The sequence below is a fragment of the Lampetra planeri genome, chromosome 28 (assembly GCF_965212315.1).
Source record: "Lampetra planeri chromosome 28, kcLamPlan1.2.h2, whole genome shotgun sequence".
In the NCBI taxonomy this organism is placed as follows: Eukaryota; Metazoa; Chordata; class Hyperoartia; order Petromyzontiformes; family Petromyzontidae; genus Lampetra; species Lampetra planeri.
In genome coordinates, this window is record NC_136134.1 from 5819754 (window position 1) to 5834448 (window position 14695).

Here is a 14695-nt window from a genome sequence, read left to right on the forward strand (position 1 = left end):
AAGGTGCCCTGGGTAGTAGGAGTGTGAGTGTAAATGTGAGATGAGGATGCGGGATGGTTCATGGGTTAGGTGCCTGGCTCGCCATCGGAAGGATTCTAGTTTAAATCATGATCTGGGTGTAAGCATGTGTGAGTGTAAGGTGTGACATGCATCAGAATAACAAATTTGGCTCGTAATCAGAAAGTTACATTTTCAAATCTTGGTTGGGGATTTTAGTGAGTTTTAAGTGATTTCCTGCTTAAATGAGCATTGATGCAGTTCCCATCTCCTTATTATACCCCTTAGCCTGTCAGGGAAATTTCAGATTCGGGGGGGGGGGAAGTAGTAAGTCCATGCATAGCACAATCACTGTTGACTATGAGTGTGTGCGTGAGCATTATTATTATTAGTCTGTGATAGTGTCACTGTTAGTCTGAAAAAGCATGTGTGTTTGTCACTGTTTGTGTATACGAGAAATTGTCTGAATATTTGGTCAACAGTTGCAGTAGTTTAGCGCACTGCACTATGAACCCTGTGAGCTGAGTTTGATTCCTGTCGGCAGCTATCATCGGTGGCGAGTGATCTCTCAACCAGTCCTGGGTCTTCTTTCACAAACTCAGACTGACCAGCATGGTGACGAATGATCAAACATTCGGTGGATTGATAATTGGGCTGTACCTTATTAATGATTATATAGGTCCATCACGAATGTACTCGTGAATGTATGTTTGATGCACCAGTGTTGAAGATGTATGAGGGATTCTCCCTGTGGAAGAGTGACGATGGTGTGTGTGCACTTCTTCCAGACTCCAGGAGAAAGAGGAGCTCATTCTCACTCCATTTGAGCGGAACCTTGACTTCTGGAGGCAGCTGTGGAGAGTCATCGAACGGAGGTGACCGTCTCCTCTTGACGAGTGACTGACCACTTGTTAAAACTTTCTTCATTGAAGTATTCCTCGTGTGCACCAGGCCTGTGACCAAACCCCCCTAAATGTGCCGGGGAAGCTAAGCATTGTTGAGCCTGGATAGAGCTGTGATGCAGTGTTTGAATGTCAATGGTAGTAGAGTATAGTGTTAATTATAGATTTGAAGCTTTCATGACGGAGGCAACACAAGACGGCTTGTGTTGCCTCAGAAACGTCGTGATTGAATTTATTTGTTTTCTTTTAACCTACGTGACTTTACCGAAAAAACCAAAGAGTTTAAAGTATAGTGTTCCTAAATAATAATACGAAATTGAATATGAATGTTTAACACGCAGGCTTTTGCAACGAATATCAAAATACAGTTTTATATATAAAGGTGGCAGGTTTAACGACACATATATATTTACGCAATCTAACCCAAAAAAACGCATTCTGGATGAATAATATTGAACGTGAGATGTGAATGAATTAACTTTCTTCTTAAAATCTCTTACCACGTTGTCTTCTTTTTCTCATATTTTGCTGTCGCCCTCCCTCTATTCCCTCTCCATCTGTTGCTCCACCTCACCTTCCCCCTTCAACTCCATCCCTCGCAGTGACGTTGTTGTTCAGATTGTGGATGCAAGAAATCCACTCCTGTTCAGGTGTGAAGATCTGGTACGTTTTGCCCAAGCTGTTGCTGTGATTGCTTCAAAGTGCAGGTTCTGTGTGCCTCAATTCACTGAAGAGGTTTTTGGTCAGGAACGACTACACGGTTGCGTGAAATACCGCCGCTTTGAATAGTACTGCTGCAGACAATTGATGGTCCTAACTATCCCGTAATCCTAACTCGGTATCTCCTTATACATGATTATCATCATGTACCCACGAACACTCCTGTTGCCAAAGGCAATGCGGATATGGCAGTTGCGGTACTCTTTAGAGCATGAGTATTTTTAACTGGAGTGAACGTTTTTAACACATTCATCAATAACACTACACATAAGCACGTGTGCTATGCACTATGAAGAGGGGTACTTTCCCAAATAGTCGCCTGTTATATACTCTTGAAGGCAGTGTTAGTGATAAATACAAGTGCTTGAGTTTTTTTACATCAACATCCGTGTCCTTGTCATTGGCTCCACTGATGCTTGACGGACATTTTCACTTTGACTTGGATGACGCCGGGCAGGAGAGGTACGTCACGGAGGTGTCTCCGCACAAGGACAACCTCATCCTGGTGAACAAGGCCGACCTGCTCTCCGAGGGCCAGCGCCAGGCGTGGGCCGACTTCTTTGAGGCGCAGGACGTCCGCGTCGTCTTCTGGTCTGCGCTGCACGAGGCCAAGCGGCTGGAGGCCGAGGCGCAGGTGTGGGGGCGGCGGTGGCGGCGCTACGCGTCCATTCATTAATTCTTCACGCATAGTCAGCGAAGGAACGTTGCGGCAAAAGTGTGACCTCATGCGACAGCATTTGCGTTGACTGCTCTTGCTGTCATACACCGGTGTCTCGAGTGATTTGTTTGATCCACGTATCACGGTGGGGAGGGGTGGGGGCGACCATGGGGGCGGCACCATTAATTTTATGGTGGCATTTCTCTCTTCCAACTTCAACCGCCAACTGAAATGCGTCCCCGAGTGTCAGAATCAGAATATTTATTTATGCTGGAGGAGGAATCCCATGGAGATTTTATGAAGCTCTTTTTCACAGATGTCCAGTAGAGGCAGGGCAGAACGTTACAACAACAAATAATGTAACAACACTTTAGGAGTGCAAATTATATGCAAGGTTAAACAAATCACTTAAAAATATAAACAAATAAAACCAAACCAGTTTTTTTTTTATCTTACTAGGTGGGGACAGTCCGCAAGTTGCAATCATTTAGTCAGGTTGATTTTCGCGACCAATATCCATGATAAAAACAATGTTGAGATCGCTTAAATATAAATGTGTTGTTAAACCCGCCATGGCCAATTAGTATGGTGTGTCACGTAATCAAAACGTATCGGTTAGCACACTGGTGTGTTGGAGACTAAACCCACTGTAAATGGGTTTACTCCATTGTAAATATTGCTAATTTCAAGACGCGTATATTAACTCTTTCCTATTAAACTTTCCATTGTGCTGTTTGTTGCTGGCAACTTGGATAGTTTGGCCTTTGGGCCTGTGCTCAGACACCCGAATACAAGCAGAGACTGCTGCTCGATTCCGCGTTACCTTTGGAGCCTTCCCGTTACAACGACGCTGTCCATGGACCATGGACCATAGATAAATTGCAATCCCCTCTCTTTTAGACAGGCAAATCAATTTTCACAAGTGAAAACATAACTGTAAAACACTGAATGGATTTTATACGTTGTTGTCCATCAACTTATCCTTTCCTTTTGATGATGGTTGTGAAGTTGCGGGACTAGCATCTGGGCAAGGGAATAAATATTGGACCGGTTTGTTAATTTTAACACGTAGGCTTTCGCGACCAATATTATTCATAATAACTTTTTTGGGTTCGATCGCGTAAGTAGAAATGTGTCGAAACCCTCCACCACCTAACAGCCAATTAAAAAGGGATTAGTCACTTAAACAAACGCCAATTAGTTACTACTTCAGCGTGTTGGAGAGTAAATCCACAACATTTACAATTTGAGTTCGACGTTTCGCTGGTAATTACATCCAGCATCATCGGGCGATTTCCCAGAATAGTGAAGCCATCCACCTGCTTCCGTTCTTAAATAGAGCAGTAGGATGACGTCATCACAGAACCCAATCAGATGCAGAGATCAAAGGCGGATGGGGGGTTATTGTAATTATATAATAGATTAGTGATCAGTGAATTAGTATGTTTCCTCTATAAGGTTTAGTAGCACAAGGCATCTGGGAAACACGTAACCTCGTATTTCCGTGGGAACCGCAAGAGGTCATCGTTTGTCCAATGCAGTGCTCTGTAGTCCCATGCCTTTCTGTATTTATACATATGTCCAGAAGGTGGTGCTCTTGAGCGGATGTTACTCAAGCTGACCTGTCAATATCCAGGACAAATATTTACTTTGATAAGCAGTGCGTGGAAGAATAGGCCAAATACCCGCTAGAGCTCCCACTACTGGAGGCTCCTCCGCCCATCCCCACTCTCTTTGCCTTGCCCACACACACTCTTATACACTGATATTTTCTCAGTATCTATTGCTTTGGTAGTTGTTGCTAAGCTTTTCCTTTTTTTTTGCTTTAGATTTATTTTATGCATTGCTCATCCTTGTGCTACTTTTGGTCTTTGCTTTGTAAGTGGTATGACAGACAAACTTCTTTCATTTAGTCAGTAGTATTTTCAAGGTGAGGATTATTAGTCGGCAAATGACCGTTAAGATTGAAAAAGGTATAGTTTAGTTGGAGACGTCGCCAATTTGTCAATAAATTGCGGTCGCTGAAATATGGCGATTTCACACGAAAAGCGAACAGAAGCTTCGGTGCAAATAATGCACTTGTAAATCTGGATTGAAAATTCATTTCTAGAGAACTGCTTTTTGTGTTTGTTTGTTGTCCTTCCCCCGTGCTTCTGATTTAGCATAGTTGGCTACGTAACAGTGCAAAATAAGTTCAACATGCATACACTCACCCACTCACGGTTGGCTACGTACGGTGCAAAAGAAGTTCGACAAACATAAATGCATACAGTACATACGAGGGCTCCAATCAGTCAATGCCGACGTGATCCACGTTGTGGTCACAACCCCAAGCTGGTGCCGATCTCCCACCTCTCCCGGACGTGAGAACGTCACTTCGAGCAGGTGGCAAAGAGTGCAAAGCGGACAGCGAGAAAAGCCAATCGTGGCCCGTGATTTCGAGTCACCGAGGGTCACGACGCGCGCGACGCTTTCTCTCGCCACATCGCCCGTCGGCTCTCGTCACTCGCGTGTCAATTGTCAGCTCGCTTGAGCGATGGCTTGCAGTGGGATAGGCGGGTACGCATTTCACGGCGTCGTTTGTTTTCGTCAAGGAGGGAAAAAAACCCTGGGAAATTGACAGTTTCACCCGCAGAGTGGTTCCCTGCGGGCTTGTTTTTTCGCCAGCTGATTTGTGTCTCTATTTAAAAGAGCCCGTGCCGCATTGTGCGATGAAATCGATGACGACGTCGTGAGTCTTTCTGCATTGCACTCGATGCTGTGCTTGTGCCAGATTGCGTCGCGGTTAATAGTGGGTGAAGGTGTGTGGAGTTCCACGCGCACTGTGTTGCATGCATATTAACAAGAAATACATAGGGAAATGCGACAATGAGAATGTGTACAGAAGGAAAAAAAAGGAGGATTAAATAGTCGAGTGAGTGTGGGGATGGTTTGGATCAATAAGTGGAATGACAAAGAACTTCGCTTAAAAATAATGTAAGTACTTGTAAATGGTGCTCTTGGGCTTGACCATCAAAAGTGAATCGGAAGTGGTTTTAGTAGTAAACACATCAACTATAAATTAGCTTTTTGAATGTATTCAGATGGTGTGTAATTACCATGGTGTCATGGTTAGTGCACTGGACTTGCAATTTAAAGGTCGCCCGTTCAGAACGTTTTCAAAACTTCCTCGTAGATTTTCACAGCCAATATTCTTAAACCTCTGTCTGCCCAGAAATATTAATGTGTACACTACAGTTTTGTCGATTGGCAGGTTGCCAGTGTGGAAGAGTAGGCCAATACCATCTAGAGTTCGCATTGGAGGAGCCCCTTTTGTTAGCAGTGGCGTAATCAAGAAATTGCAGGGCTGCACCTTTACCGTAAATTACCCTTCATCATCTTGATCTAGTTAATATCGGAAGCAGGAACACTTTTTCACAATTCTGGCAAATTGCCCGATGAAGCTGGTTGTAATCACCAGCGAAATGTCGTACTCAATTGTAAATGTTTGTGGGTTTACTCGCAATCACACCGACGTCCTGATGTTATAGCTAATTGCCACGTTTTGTTTACGTGACAAACATTACTAATTGGCTGTGTCGGGTGGTGGTGGTGGGTTAACGACACATTTATATTCACGCGATCTAACCCAGAAAACATTTATAATGAATATTGTGAATTACATGATGACGACTGCTCTTGTCTGCTCCGCAGGGCTTGGACGAGTATGAACAACAAGAGACAGAGGGAGATGGCTCCGACCTCAGCGAGGAGGACACCGAGCCGGAAGATGGCACGAGGGAAGAGGAGGAGAAGGACGACCGAGGACAGGACGAGGCCAGAACAGCTGAAAAAGAAGGCGAAGATCTCACGGATGGATGGGAGACGTGCGATGAAGATGAAGATGACAGTGATTTCAAGTCGGTGACCGACGGCGAGGAATCGTGGCAGGACCTGGGCATGGAGGAGAGCGCCAGCGCGCCGAGGGCACGTTCGCCCGTCAGGAACTCGAGTCGCTTGCTCCACCAGGACGAGCTGCTGCTCGTCTTCAGGAACTTCCACGTGGGACCTAAAGTGAAGCGAGGGCAGACGACTATCGGACTGGTAGGTGCTGCACGTTTTTATTGACAACCGAGCGAAAGCTGTTTGGTGGCTGTTACGGCAATTCCACCTCGCACGTCGCTGGTAATGCTTGTCTCTCATTGAGTGGAAAAAAGTTTGTTCGTGCCGACGTTCTTGATCTGGTAAACAGTGACCCCATGAAAATGATTGCTGTGCGATGGACTTGTGTGTAGCGGGGTCCATGGGAAAGTGCAGCAGTGGATGAGAAGTCACGAGTAGGAATTTTCAGAAGTCGCCCTGTGATACCGTCTTATGTGGGTCATTTTTGATCACGGGGTCAAGTGCTACTCTGCGAAAGTTCCATGTGAACGGGATGCCGATAGCAAAATTGGAACAGTATTGAAATTGGGGATAAAAGACAAAAGCATTAACTAAAATGTTTTGTTGCTACATTTGGCCTATTCCAGCCGTTCATTAAAACTTGTGATTTAATTTTCTTGTGATGAGCACTTTTTGCAGGGCGTATATAAAAATGTACACTTCTCAGTGTGGATAGCGGACTTTTGAAGCTCCAGTACTTGAGGAATTATTTATGACAGCCTCTTCCGAGATCATTCATAGGCTGCAAGGATGGTCGCTTTGAGGGTTCCAAATGGAAATGTATTTGTCTCATGATAGGACACAGATAGTAGAATTGGTATGATACTTCGGAGAAAAAAATTAAAATATTGTAAAAAAAAAGAGGGAAAATTATACACGGAGCTTCAATGTTGGAAAAAAAACACTTTGCAATGTTTCATCTTTTCCAATATAAATTCTACACCTGTTGCTTTCTGGACAATAATAATTATAAAATGAATAATTTAAAAGATTTCAAAGTAGGAAACCAGACTATGACAGATCCACATTTATAGAGAATATAAAAAGTAATTCCGAAATTCATCCCTTCCCGTGCCCTCTTCCCCTCCGTAAAAAGAAATAGTAAAGTATCCGACAGAACATTTTTTTATTCCATTGTGTTATATTGAACGGACCGTTTTGGCTGCCAGTCCTCGGTGATGACATTTAGAAGATGGCTACGCTGTCCTCGGCAATTGATGCACTTGAAAACTTCCCACATTGATTCATTATCATGCCCCTTCATCCATGGGACAACAATCATTGGTTTATCTACAATATCTGGGGATACTTTTGTTTCCAGTGAAAGCACACACACGTTCCTGTATAATCCTAGGGAGTGCTGCTGCAGCGGTTAGCGCATCGAACTACGAACCTGAAAATCTGTGTTCAATTCTCACCCCCTTGCTCGTTCGTGGTGAACGATAATCCTTCACCAACTTACATGGACGAGCATCGTGAAGTAGGGTCCAACTATCCCCGTAATGGACACAGCATTGGTAGGCTTTCATCCAGCAGTGCATTGAGAAGGTCTGTAAATTATTATTATTATTATTTATTCTGCTACTTTCTGGGAGTTGGACTGAAAGTCACGTGTTCTATACTCACACTGGGCTTGCATTTGCTGGTGGTTGTTATAGACCGAATCCTGACCTACCACCGACATATTTAATATAATTTGCATTCAGCCAGCAATTGCCTATCACCGTTACGTCAGCAATTGCATACTGGACTCAACTCTCCTTTTCTGCCTTGATGTCGTTTTGAGGGATTTTGCGATCTCTGGCTTGCGGCTTACAACACACCGAACGGTGCGTACAGTGGTCGGCCGTTTCTTTCATTGTGCTTAGGCAACGCAGGGTTGTGCTAAACACTGACGAAAAGGTAAACGTGAAAGGTACAGATACAGCCCTCAAATTACTGGCAGAAGAGCCTCTACCAGACGGAGCTCAAGATGGGTCCTTCTTGAGAGTATTTGGCCTACTCTTATACGCTGGTTAGATGTCTGGAAAGAGGAGTGAATACCTCCACTTTACCCCACGACAATTGACTAACTGGTTCACTCATTTCTAGAGTTGTGCTAGGAGATCAAACTGGAAGCCTATGGATTGCAAGGCCGGTGTGCTCAACATTTCGCAGCAGCAACAACTTAAAATTTGTTCTACAAAACTACATTTTGTGCCGCAGTGGTGAGATGTTAACCTCCTCGCCTGGTATACAGGAGCAAGTGGGTTCGATCCCGATGCTGACGCCTATATATTTGGAGTTCTCCCTATGGTCGCTTGTATTTTTCTCCGAGTATTCCTGTTTTCCCCTCCATATTTAGAAACGTGCGTTTAGAGTATTTGGCTGCAATACATTTCCACATGATAAGCCACTTTGCTGTTGGGTTATCATTTGTGACCAGGTCGCTTCTGAAAAAAAAGCTATATAGCTCAGCGGGCCTTACCTGGTAAAATAAAAACGTTTTTTATTTTAAAAAATTCAAGATAAAATTTGCATTTAAATTCCTGTTTCCATCGCGTTCCTTGTGCATTGTGTGCTGGCGCTGTGAGTGGCAGTCGCTACTTAGAGTAGATGCTACCCGTCACAGTGATTTGCCACCGCACTTCATTATAGGTGGCATTTGTCAAGCACCACGCGTGCGTGGAATTTCATTTAAAATGTAAATTGGCCGGGCATAGGGGTGCCACGTCTGTAATCTGGGATTGGTGGCTCACGACTGCTTCATACTACACTGCTGGGTGGATACGAGGTGCCCAGCAGGGTGCAGTTAAAAAAGTATTTTGCAAATGTATTTTTTTGTATCGTGGGTTTTATTTAATCCCCTCTTGGTTTGCTTTCATGCATTGAAATGCTCGCTAAGAATTTGGTGAAACGTTCGTTCGAGTCGGTCAGGTTTTTCTGTGTAAATTGAATTGTTATTGTGAGGGGTTTAGCAGATGCATTACATCCCATATATGGCTCATGGTAGAGAGAGAACCTTTGCTTGTAAAATCGGCAGTTCACCATCATTGGTTCAAGCAAGTGTGGCTCTGCTGATGAGAAATGATGCACTCCCAGAAGGCTGTGCGGTTATCTATTTAATTGTATGACAGGATCTTGAGATATGGTGGCATCTTGAGGGAGGCTTTCATTCAGCAGTGGATTGACCATGGCTGAGAACGATGATGAAGATTAATGATGCATTGATTCTTAAATGTTGTAGGTGAAGAGAAACTGTGACCCCACAGCTGCTAGAGGTCACTACATTCACCCTGATGTTATACAATAAAATATTAAAATACAAAATCAAATTGCAAACCTGAATGGCAACAATTCTGATGAGGGGAGGGGTGGGTGGGTGGGTGAATCATTCCACCCGTAATAATTATAGTCATAATGACACAATTCTATAATATTGCTCGTAAATAATAGTCGAATACAAAGGCAAACACAATCTTTGCTCAGTGCGGAATTGAATGCGTTTGGGCAGCAATAAACAATAGCTTTGTTCTCTGTGGTGCCTTTCTGTAGTTTGTATCTCTTGGGTGGAAACAAAAAAATATATAGTGTTCACTTGGAAGAATTGAGAACATCACACGGAATCGACAATCGCGCCGGCTCAACCATGCGATGAGACGGGTTTCCCCTCCCTCCGCCACTGGCAATGCCGACATGAAACGACATCTGGAGGAAATAAAAAAACAGTTTTTTTGTATCGTGCGGCTTTTCTGTTGCCCACATTCAAAGTTTCATTTTGTGAAGTAACGAGTTGCATGCTGCGAGGCCGAAATCTATTCGGAGTGAAAAGAAAATCATCACGAGGCACGACGAGTGAATTTCGTGGCGCCTTTGCGCTCGTGTTCCCGCAACACACTGGAAATTGGCTTTTCGTTACAGGTGGAGACAGACAATTATTGGGAACAAAAGGTGTCCATGAGATGGGTCCCATATGCTGCTCTCGTGGTCCGCTCTGGCCCGCGGTTTCCATGGCAGCCGGAGGCCCCGCGAACCATCCACGATGTTGACGGCCGGCGTGTGTTCTTGGGGCGTAACCTCGATCGCTTGCCTGTGACGGGGCTGCACACACATCCAGCCGGGTCGCCCCCCCGGAAACGATTGTGTGATGTCAACGGGGTCAGCGCGGTCGTCTTCTTAGCAGTCGTCGCCCAACGTGTCGGTGAACCCGGCGACCTGAGTTCGATCCCCAACGCCTCCTTTACCAATCCGCACCGACCAGCATGGTGATGGATGGTCAGACAACCTTCTTACACGGCGTGGGGAGGCATCCATCCACTAGTGGTTGGGCACACGGCTGTGTTTTATATATATACCACGTTGCAATTATATTTATCAACGATAGACAAGAAGGCAGCGAGTTATAAACCGATTGTTAATGAGAAGCAGAACGGATTTTTGCAAACCCCAATGTCATCTTGAATTTCATGATAAGGTTACGTTTAAATTATAGACTGTCAATCCACTGCTTGTTGGAAGATCTCCCCATGATGCGACGTTCATGCGAGTTATTTAACTATGCTTAGCTCCACTGGTCTGGTCAGTACAGGTTGCTGAAGGATTGTCCCGGGAGTAGTTCAGACATCACTCGCCTCTGATTGTAAGCCCGTGGCCGGGAAATCGAACCTGGGTCACTGCACACCGGTGCAGTGCGATGCACAGTGCAGTGTAATTCACCACCGCCCATCACCCCTGTCCACGCGCGCGCGACTTATCCTCGGGTGGGCAACGCGCCGAGCCGGCGTGGCACGGGAACAACAAAGGCCTGGGCCCTGGGATCGCACCAGCTGCGGCGTCTGGTGGCATGTGCCGCGTCATTGACGGAAATGCGACTTGACGCCCTTCCAACCGGACCGTCGCGAAGCAATTACAGTTGAAGCCGTCTCCGCTTGGGCGCTCTGCCGCGTATCGGGGAGTGCGATGGGGCCTGCCGAGCTGGCGATAGTCACCTTGGCAGTAAATCATTGTGGGAGCTGACGGCCGGTTAAACGTGTCACGAGCCACTGCACGGATGTCACTGCAGTGACTGTTAATTGCACTGGTAATTATTTTTCCCTGGCGTTTTTTTGAACGATGTGTATTATTTTCCGTGGAGGATATTGACCCTGTGTTTTTTTTTTGCTTGGGCTGTCTATCATGCCGACCACCTGCACTTAAAAACGAAATTGAACTAAACTGGCTGATTATTATTATTAATATTTTTCTTGAGGATGGGCACATTTAACAATTTCCAGGTCGAACATGAAACTGCTTCTCTAACTTTACAATTGGGTAACCTACACATCGGAGAATGCGCTTCCAACATGGTCAAAGTCCTTAACTTGAACACTTTAGACACTCGACTGTAAGGTTTGTTGCTAAATTTTATATTAATGAGGAGAAAAATAAAAGAACCCCTAAAACTTCAAATGTGAACTCAAAACTGTTCATTTGTCAACTTAATATTTTTCAAGGGGCCATAAACTGCGAGTCTAAACATGTCTGCACATTGTCTGGAACGTTAGCCTGTTATTTATATTCTGTTATAAATGCAAGGTTAATGATGCAATTATCCACGCAAACTCCTATTATCTACGCGATGACAGCATCGTGCCATTGCTGCTGCTGATGGTGAATGATTATGGTCATCACGCTGTTGCTGCCTCTACTGATGATTAGCGCCATGCTGCTGATGTTGGTTATCATATTATAGGAGTTTTGATCAATTAATTGATCGATGATGACGATCACTGACCATCATTGTGGCTGTTAGCGCAGCACCTCCGATTAGCGTGGTTGGCTACGTACGATGCAAAATTAATTTGACATAAATAATAGTGATTTTATTGATTATATTATCCGTGTATCTTCACAGATAAGAGGAGAGAACCGGCAGTGGTTGCAAATTCACGTTATTAGCATTTGTCTCCACTTTACTGCGGGGTTCACGATATTTTATTTGCTCAGATCGTAAGTAATCGATTCTCTGGATTTCCCGCACATTATGAACGTGTAAGAACTAATTCCAATCGATGAATCAACGGTGCCTCATCATTACTTGCCCTGCTCTAGGGGTTTGAACCGAGGTTCTTGTAAGTCGCTTACTCGGTACCTCAAAGCGCGCGGGCACATTGATTTATATTCCTAACCACTGGCATTCTCCCATCGGTTGTGTTTGCCCACTGTGGTTTTTCGACTTTTCCTTTGTTCCTTGTTTCGCCCACGCATTGGTCCTTTGTGCAATTTCGTTGTCAGAGGAATTTTCGGCTTTGCCCATTAAACCTCCTTCTTGAACTGCGTCCCAATCGTTGGGCAACGGGGTGATGTTTTCTTATCTGCTGGTGACCGTTTAATTAGACTTGTCAAAGAGACGCGCTCATCACGTGGCTCGGCCACAGCCAAGGGTGTCTTGTCATCCTAGCCAAATGAAAACCTCCTTTCTCTGCAGCCATTGACCTCACCTGGCCGCATCAACGCAATATTACTTTGGGGCTGGGCGTTCTTTATCGTCTACGGATAGTATTCATCATCGTCGTCATCAGCCATGATCAACCCGCTGCTGGATGAATGAGTCCCCAAGCTGCCGCCATCTCTCGCCATCCTGCGATGCTCGGTGATATTCCGCCAAAGACAAAGATCCCCGTATAGCCTTAACGGAATGTTGGGGCAAGTGCGGTCAGCGAACGCCCATGATAATCCGCTAAGCACATACACACGAGCTTATTTCATCGCTGCGGGTGTTTATTGTCCGTCGAGATTGGACTTGTCTATAGGTGTATTCTTGTATGCGCTCGGGAAGGATGTGATTAGTTGTTGGTTAACACCTGGGATTTCGGGCAATGTGGCTTTGCGTCCTTTTAAAAGGACAGTGCACTTCACAACCTCGGTGACTCAACATAGCAGTGAGGTTATAATTGAGGCTCCAGTCGGCTGCTGTTCGGGTCACGAATTCCACAGTCTCAGATGTTTATTTTGTTGCTGTGTCAACAACCCTCACAACCCAGCACCTTCAGTTTTTCCTCCACATCACCACCATCCACTCGCTCTAGACACATGCCCCAACCATTCAGAATTCACATTCAGCTGCCGTAAACCCAGCGCTTGGGAGCTGGACGATCAGGCTCCGGACAGCAGCGCTGTATCCCTACGCGTGGCGTGAATTTCTCTCGGCAGATTGTGACCGGACAATTTTAATCAATTTGTTTTAATTCCTTCTCAAGCTTGAGCTCCGTCGTGAAAAAGCCACGGTCCTGACTGACGCCGGTTAATTACGATTAATTTATTTTGCAATCCCTTGCCACCTTCAATTTTCCCTGCTTGTTGTGCCAGCAGAGAGCGTTTCGACGGCTGTGATTCCGCAGAGACTGACATTGTTCGTGGTGTTTGCAGTAAGGGTGGTGGTGGGTGGTGGTATCTCTGGGATCTTGTGCCTTGGTGCTCTCCCAAGCCCCGGCTGCCTCAATTCGCTGGAGCTCCCTCTAGGCAATGGCAAACAATTATTGGTGGGCACCACTGAGGTGCAGGGAGAAGGTCAAGGGGGGTCAGTCTAAAAAAATATTAAACTATTTTTTATTTTACAAGGTCAAGGGGGGTCAGTCTAAATTTTTTTTGACTATTTTTTTATTTTACAAGGTAAGGCCCACTGAGCTGTATCGCTGTTTTTTTTCCAGAAGGCACCTGGCCACAAATGATAGCCCAACGAAGTGGCTTATCGCGTGGAAATGTAACGCTGTAGCCATATACCCTTACTCTAAATGCATGTTGATTCTAAATGTGGAGGGAAAAACTGGAGGACCTGGAGGAAAATCCACGTGACGGGGGGTAGGGGGGTAGAAGGGGGATGAGGGGGATTTAGAGGTCAAATTAATTTAGGGTGGAGAATCAGCTCCATCCATCTGGGGTTGATGAAATGAGTGCCAGTGTGTGGGAACTTCGCCAGTGGTTGTCCTATGGGTAAACTTGCTCCCTGTTATAGGAATGTGGAGTTTATACCATCGGCTGAGAGCCGTAAACAGGAGATGACCAGCGCCTCGATACTTATTGGAGCAGGGAATCATTTAGACGTTTGTTAATTGAGCATGATTCTTAAACTCACGATGCATGAATAAAATCGCGTGTGCAAAAATCCCTGCTTTTCCATTTGTATGTTGTATGTTCATGGTTGCTGTGACCCTTGCAGCCAATTGTGCCTGCTAAATTCACCACTATCCTTAAACAGAATTTATCATTGAACCGAATCATGACCCTGAATCGTGATGATTCCCCAAATCCCCAGTGGCATTAAATCCTGCCAAAGTGTATATGCAGCATAGGTAGACATGCGCATTAGTCTCTGCGTGCAAACGAGCAATATAACGCATTGCTAAATAATAGTCTATTCTAAATTGTGACTCTGGGTAAGTGTTGGATTATTGCTTTGAAATAATTCAGCGTGCTTTTTATGTACATTTTCTCTAAATTTCACGTCATTTAAACCTGACCGGCAAGAATAAAATTGCAA

General features: G+C 45.0%; 1 protein-coding gene across 1 annotated transcript in view; it reads left to right on the top strand.

Annotated features, from left to right (window-relative positions):
- Nucleotides 1-14695, top strand: part of LSG1 (large 60S subunit nuclear export GTPase 1) — a 46977-nt gene that overhangs the window by 4203 nt on the left and 28079 nt on the right. Inside the window, exons 5-8 of the mRNA XM_078607753.1 lie at nucleotides 786-872; nucleotides 1502-1562; nucleotides 2077-2253; nucleotides 5971-6360. Coding sequence (XP_078463879.1) covers nucleotides 786-872; nucleotides 1502-1562; nucleotides 2077-2253; nucleotides 5971-6360 — 715 coding nt within the window. The remainder of the gene's footprint in view (nucleotides 1-785; nucleotides 873-1501; nucleotides 1563-2076; nucleotides 2254-5970; nucleotides 6361-14695) is intronic.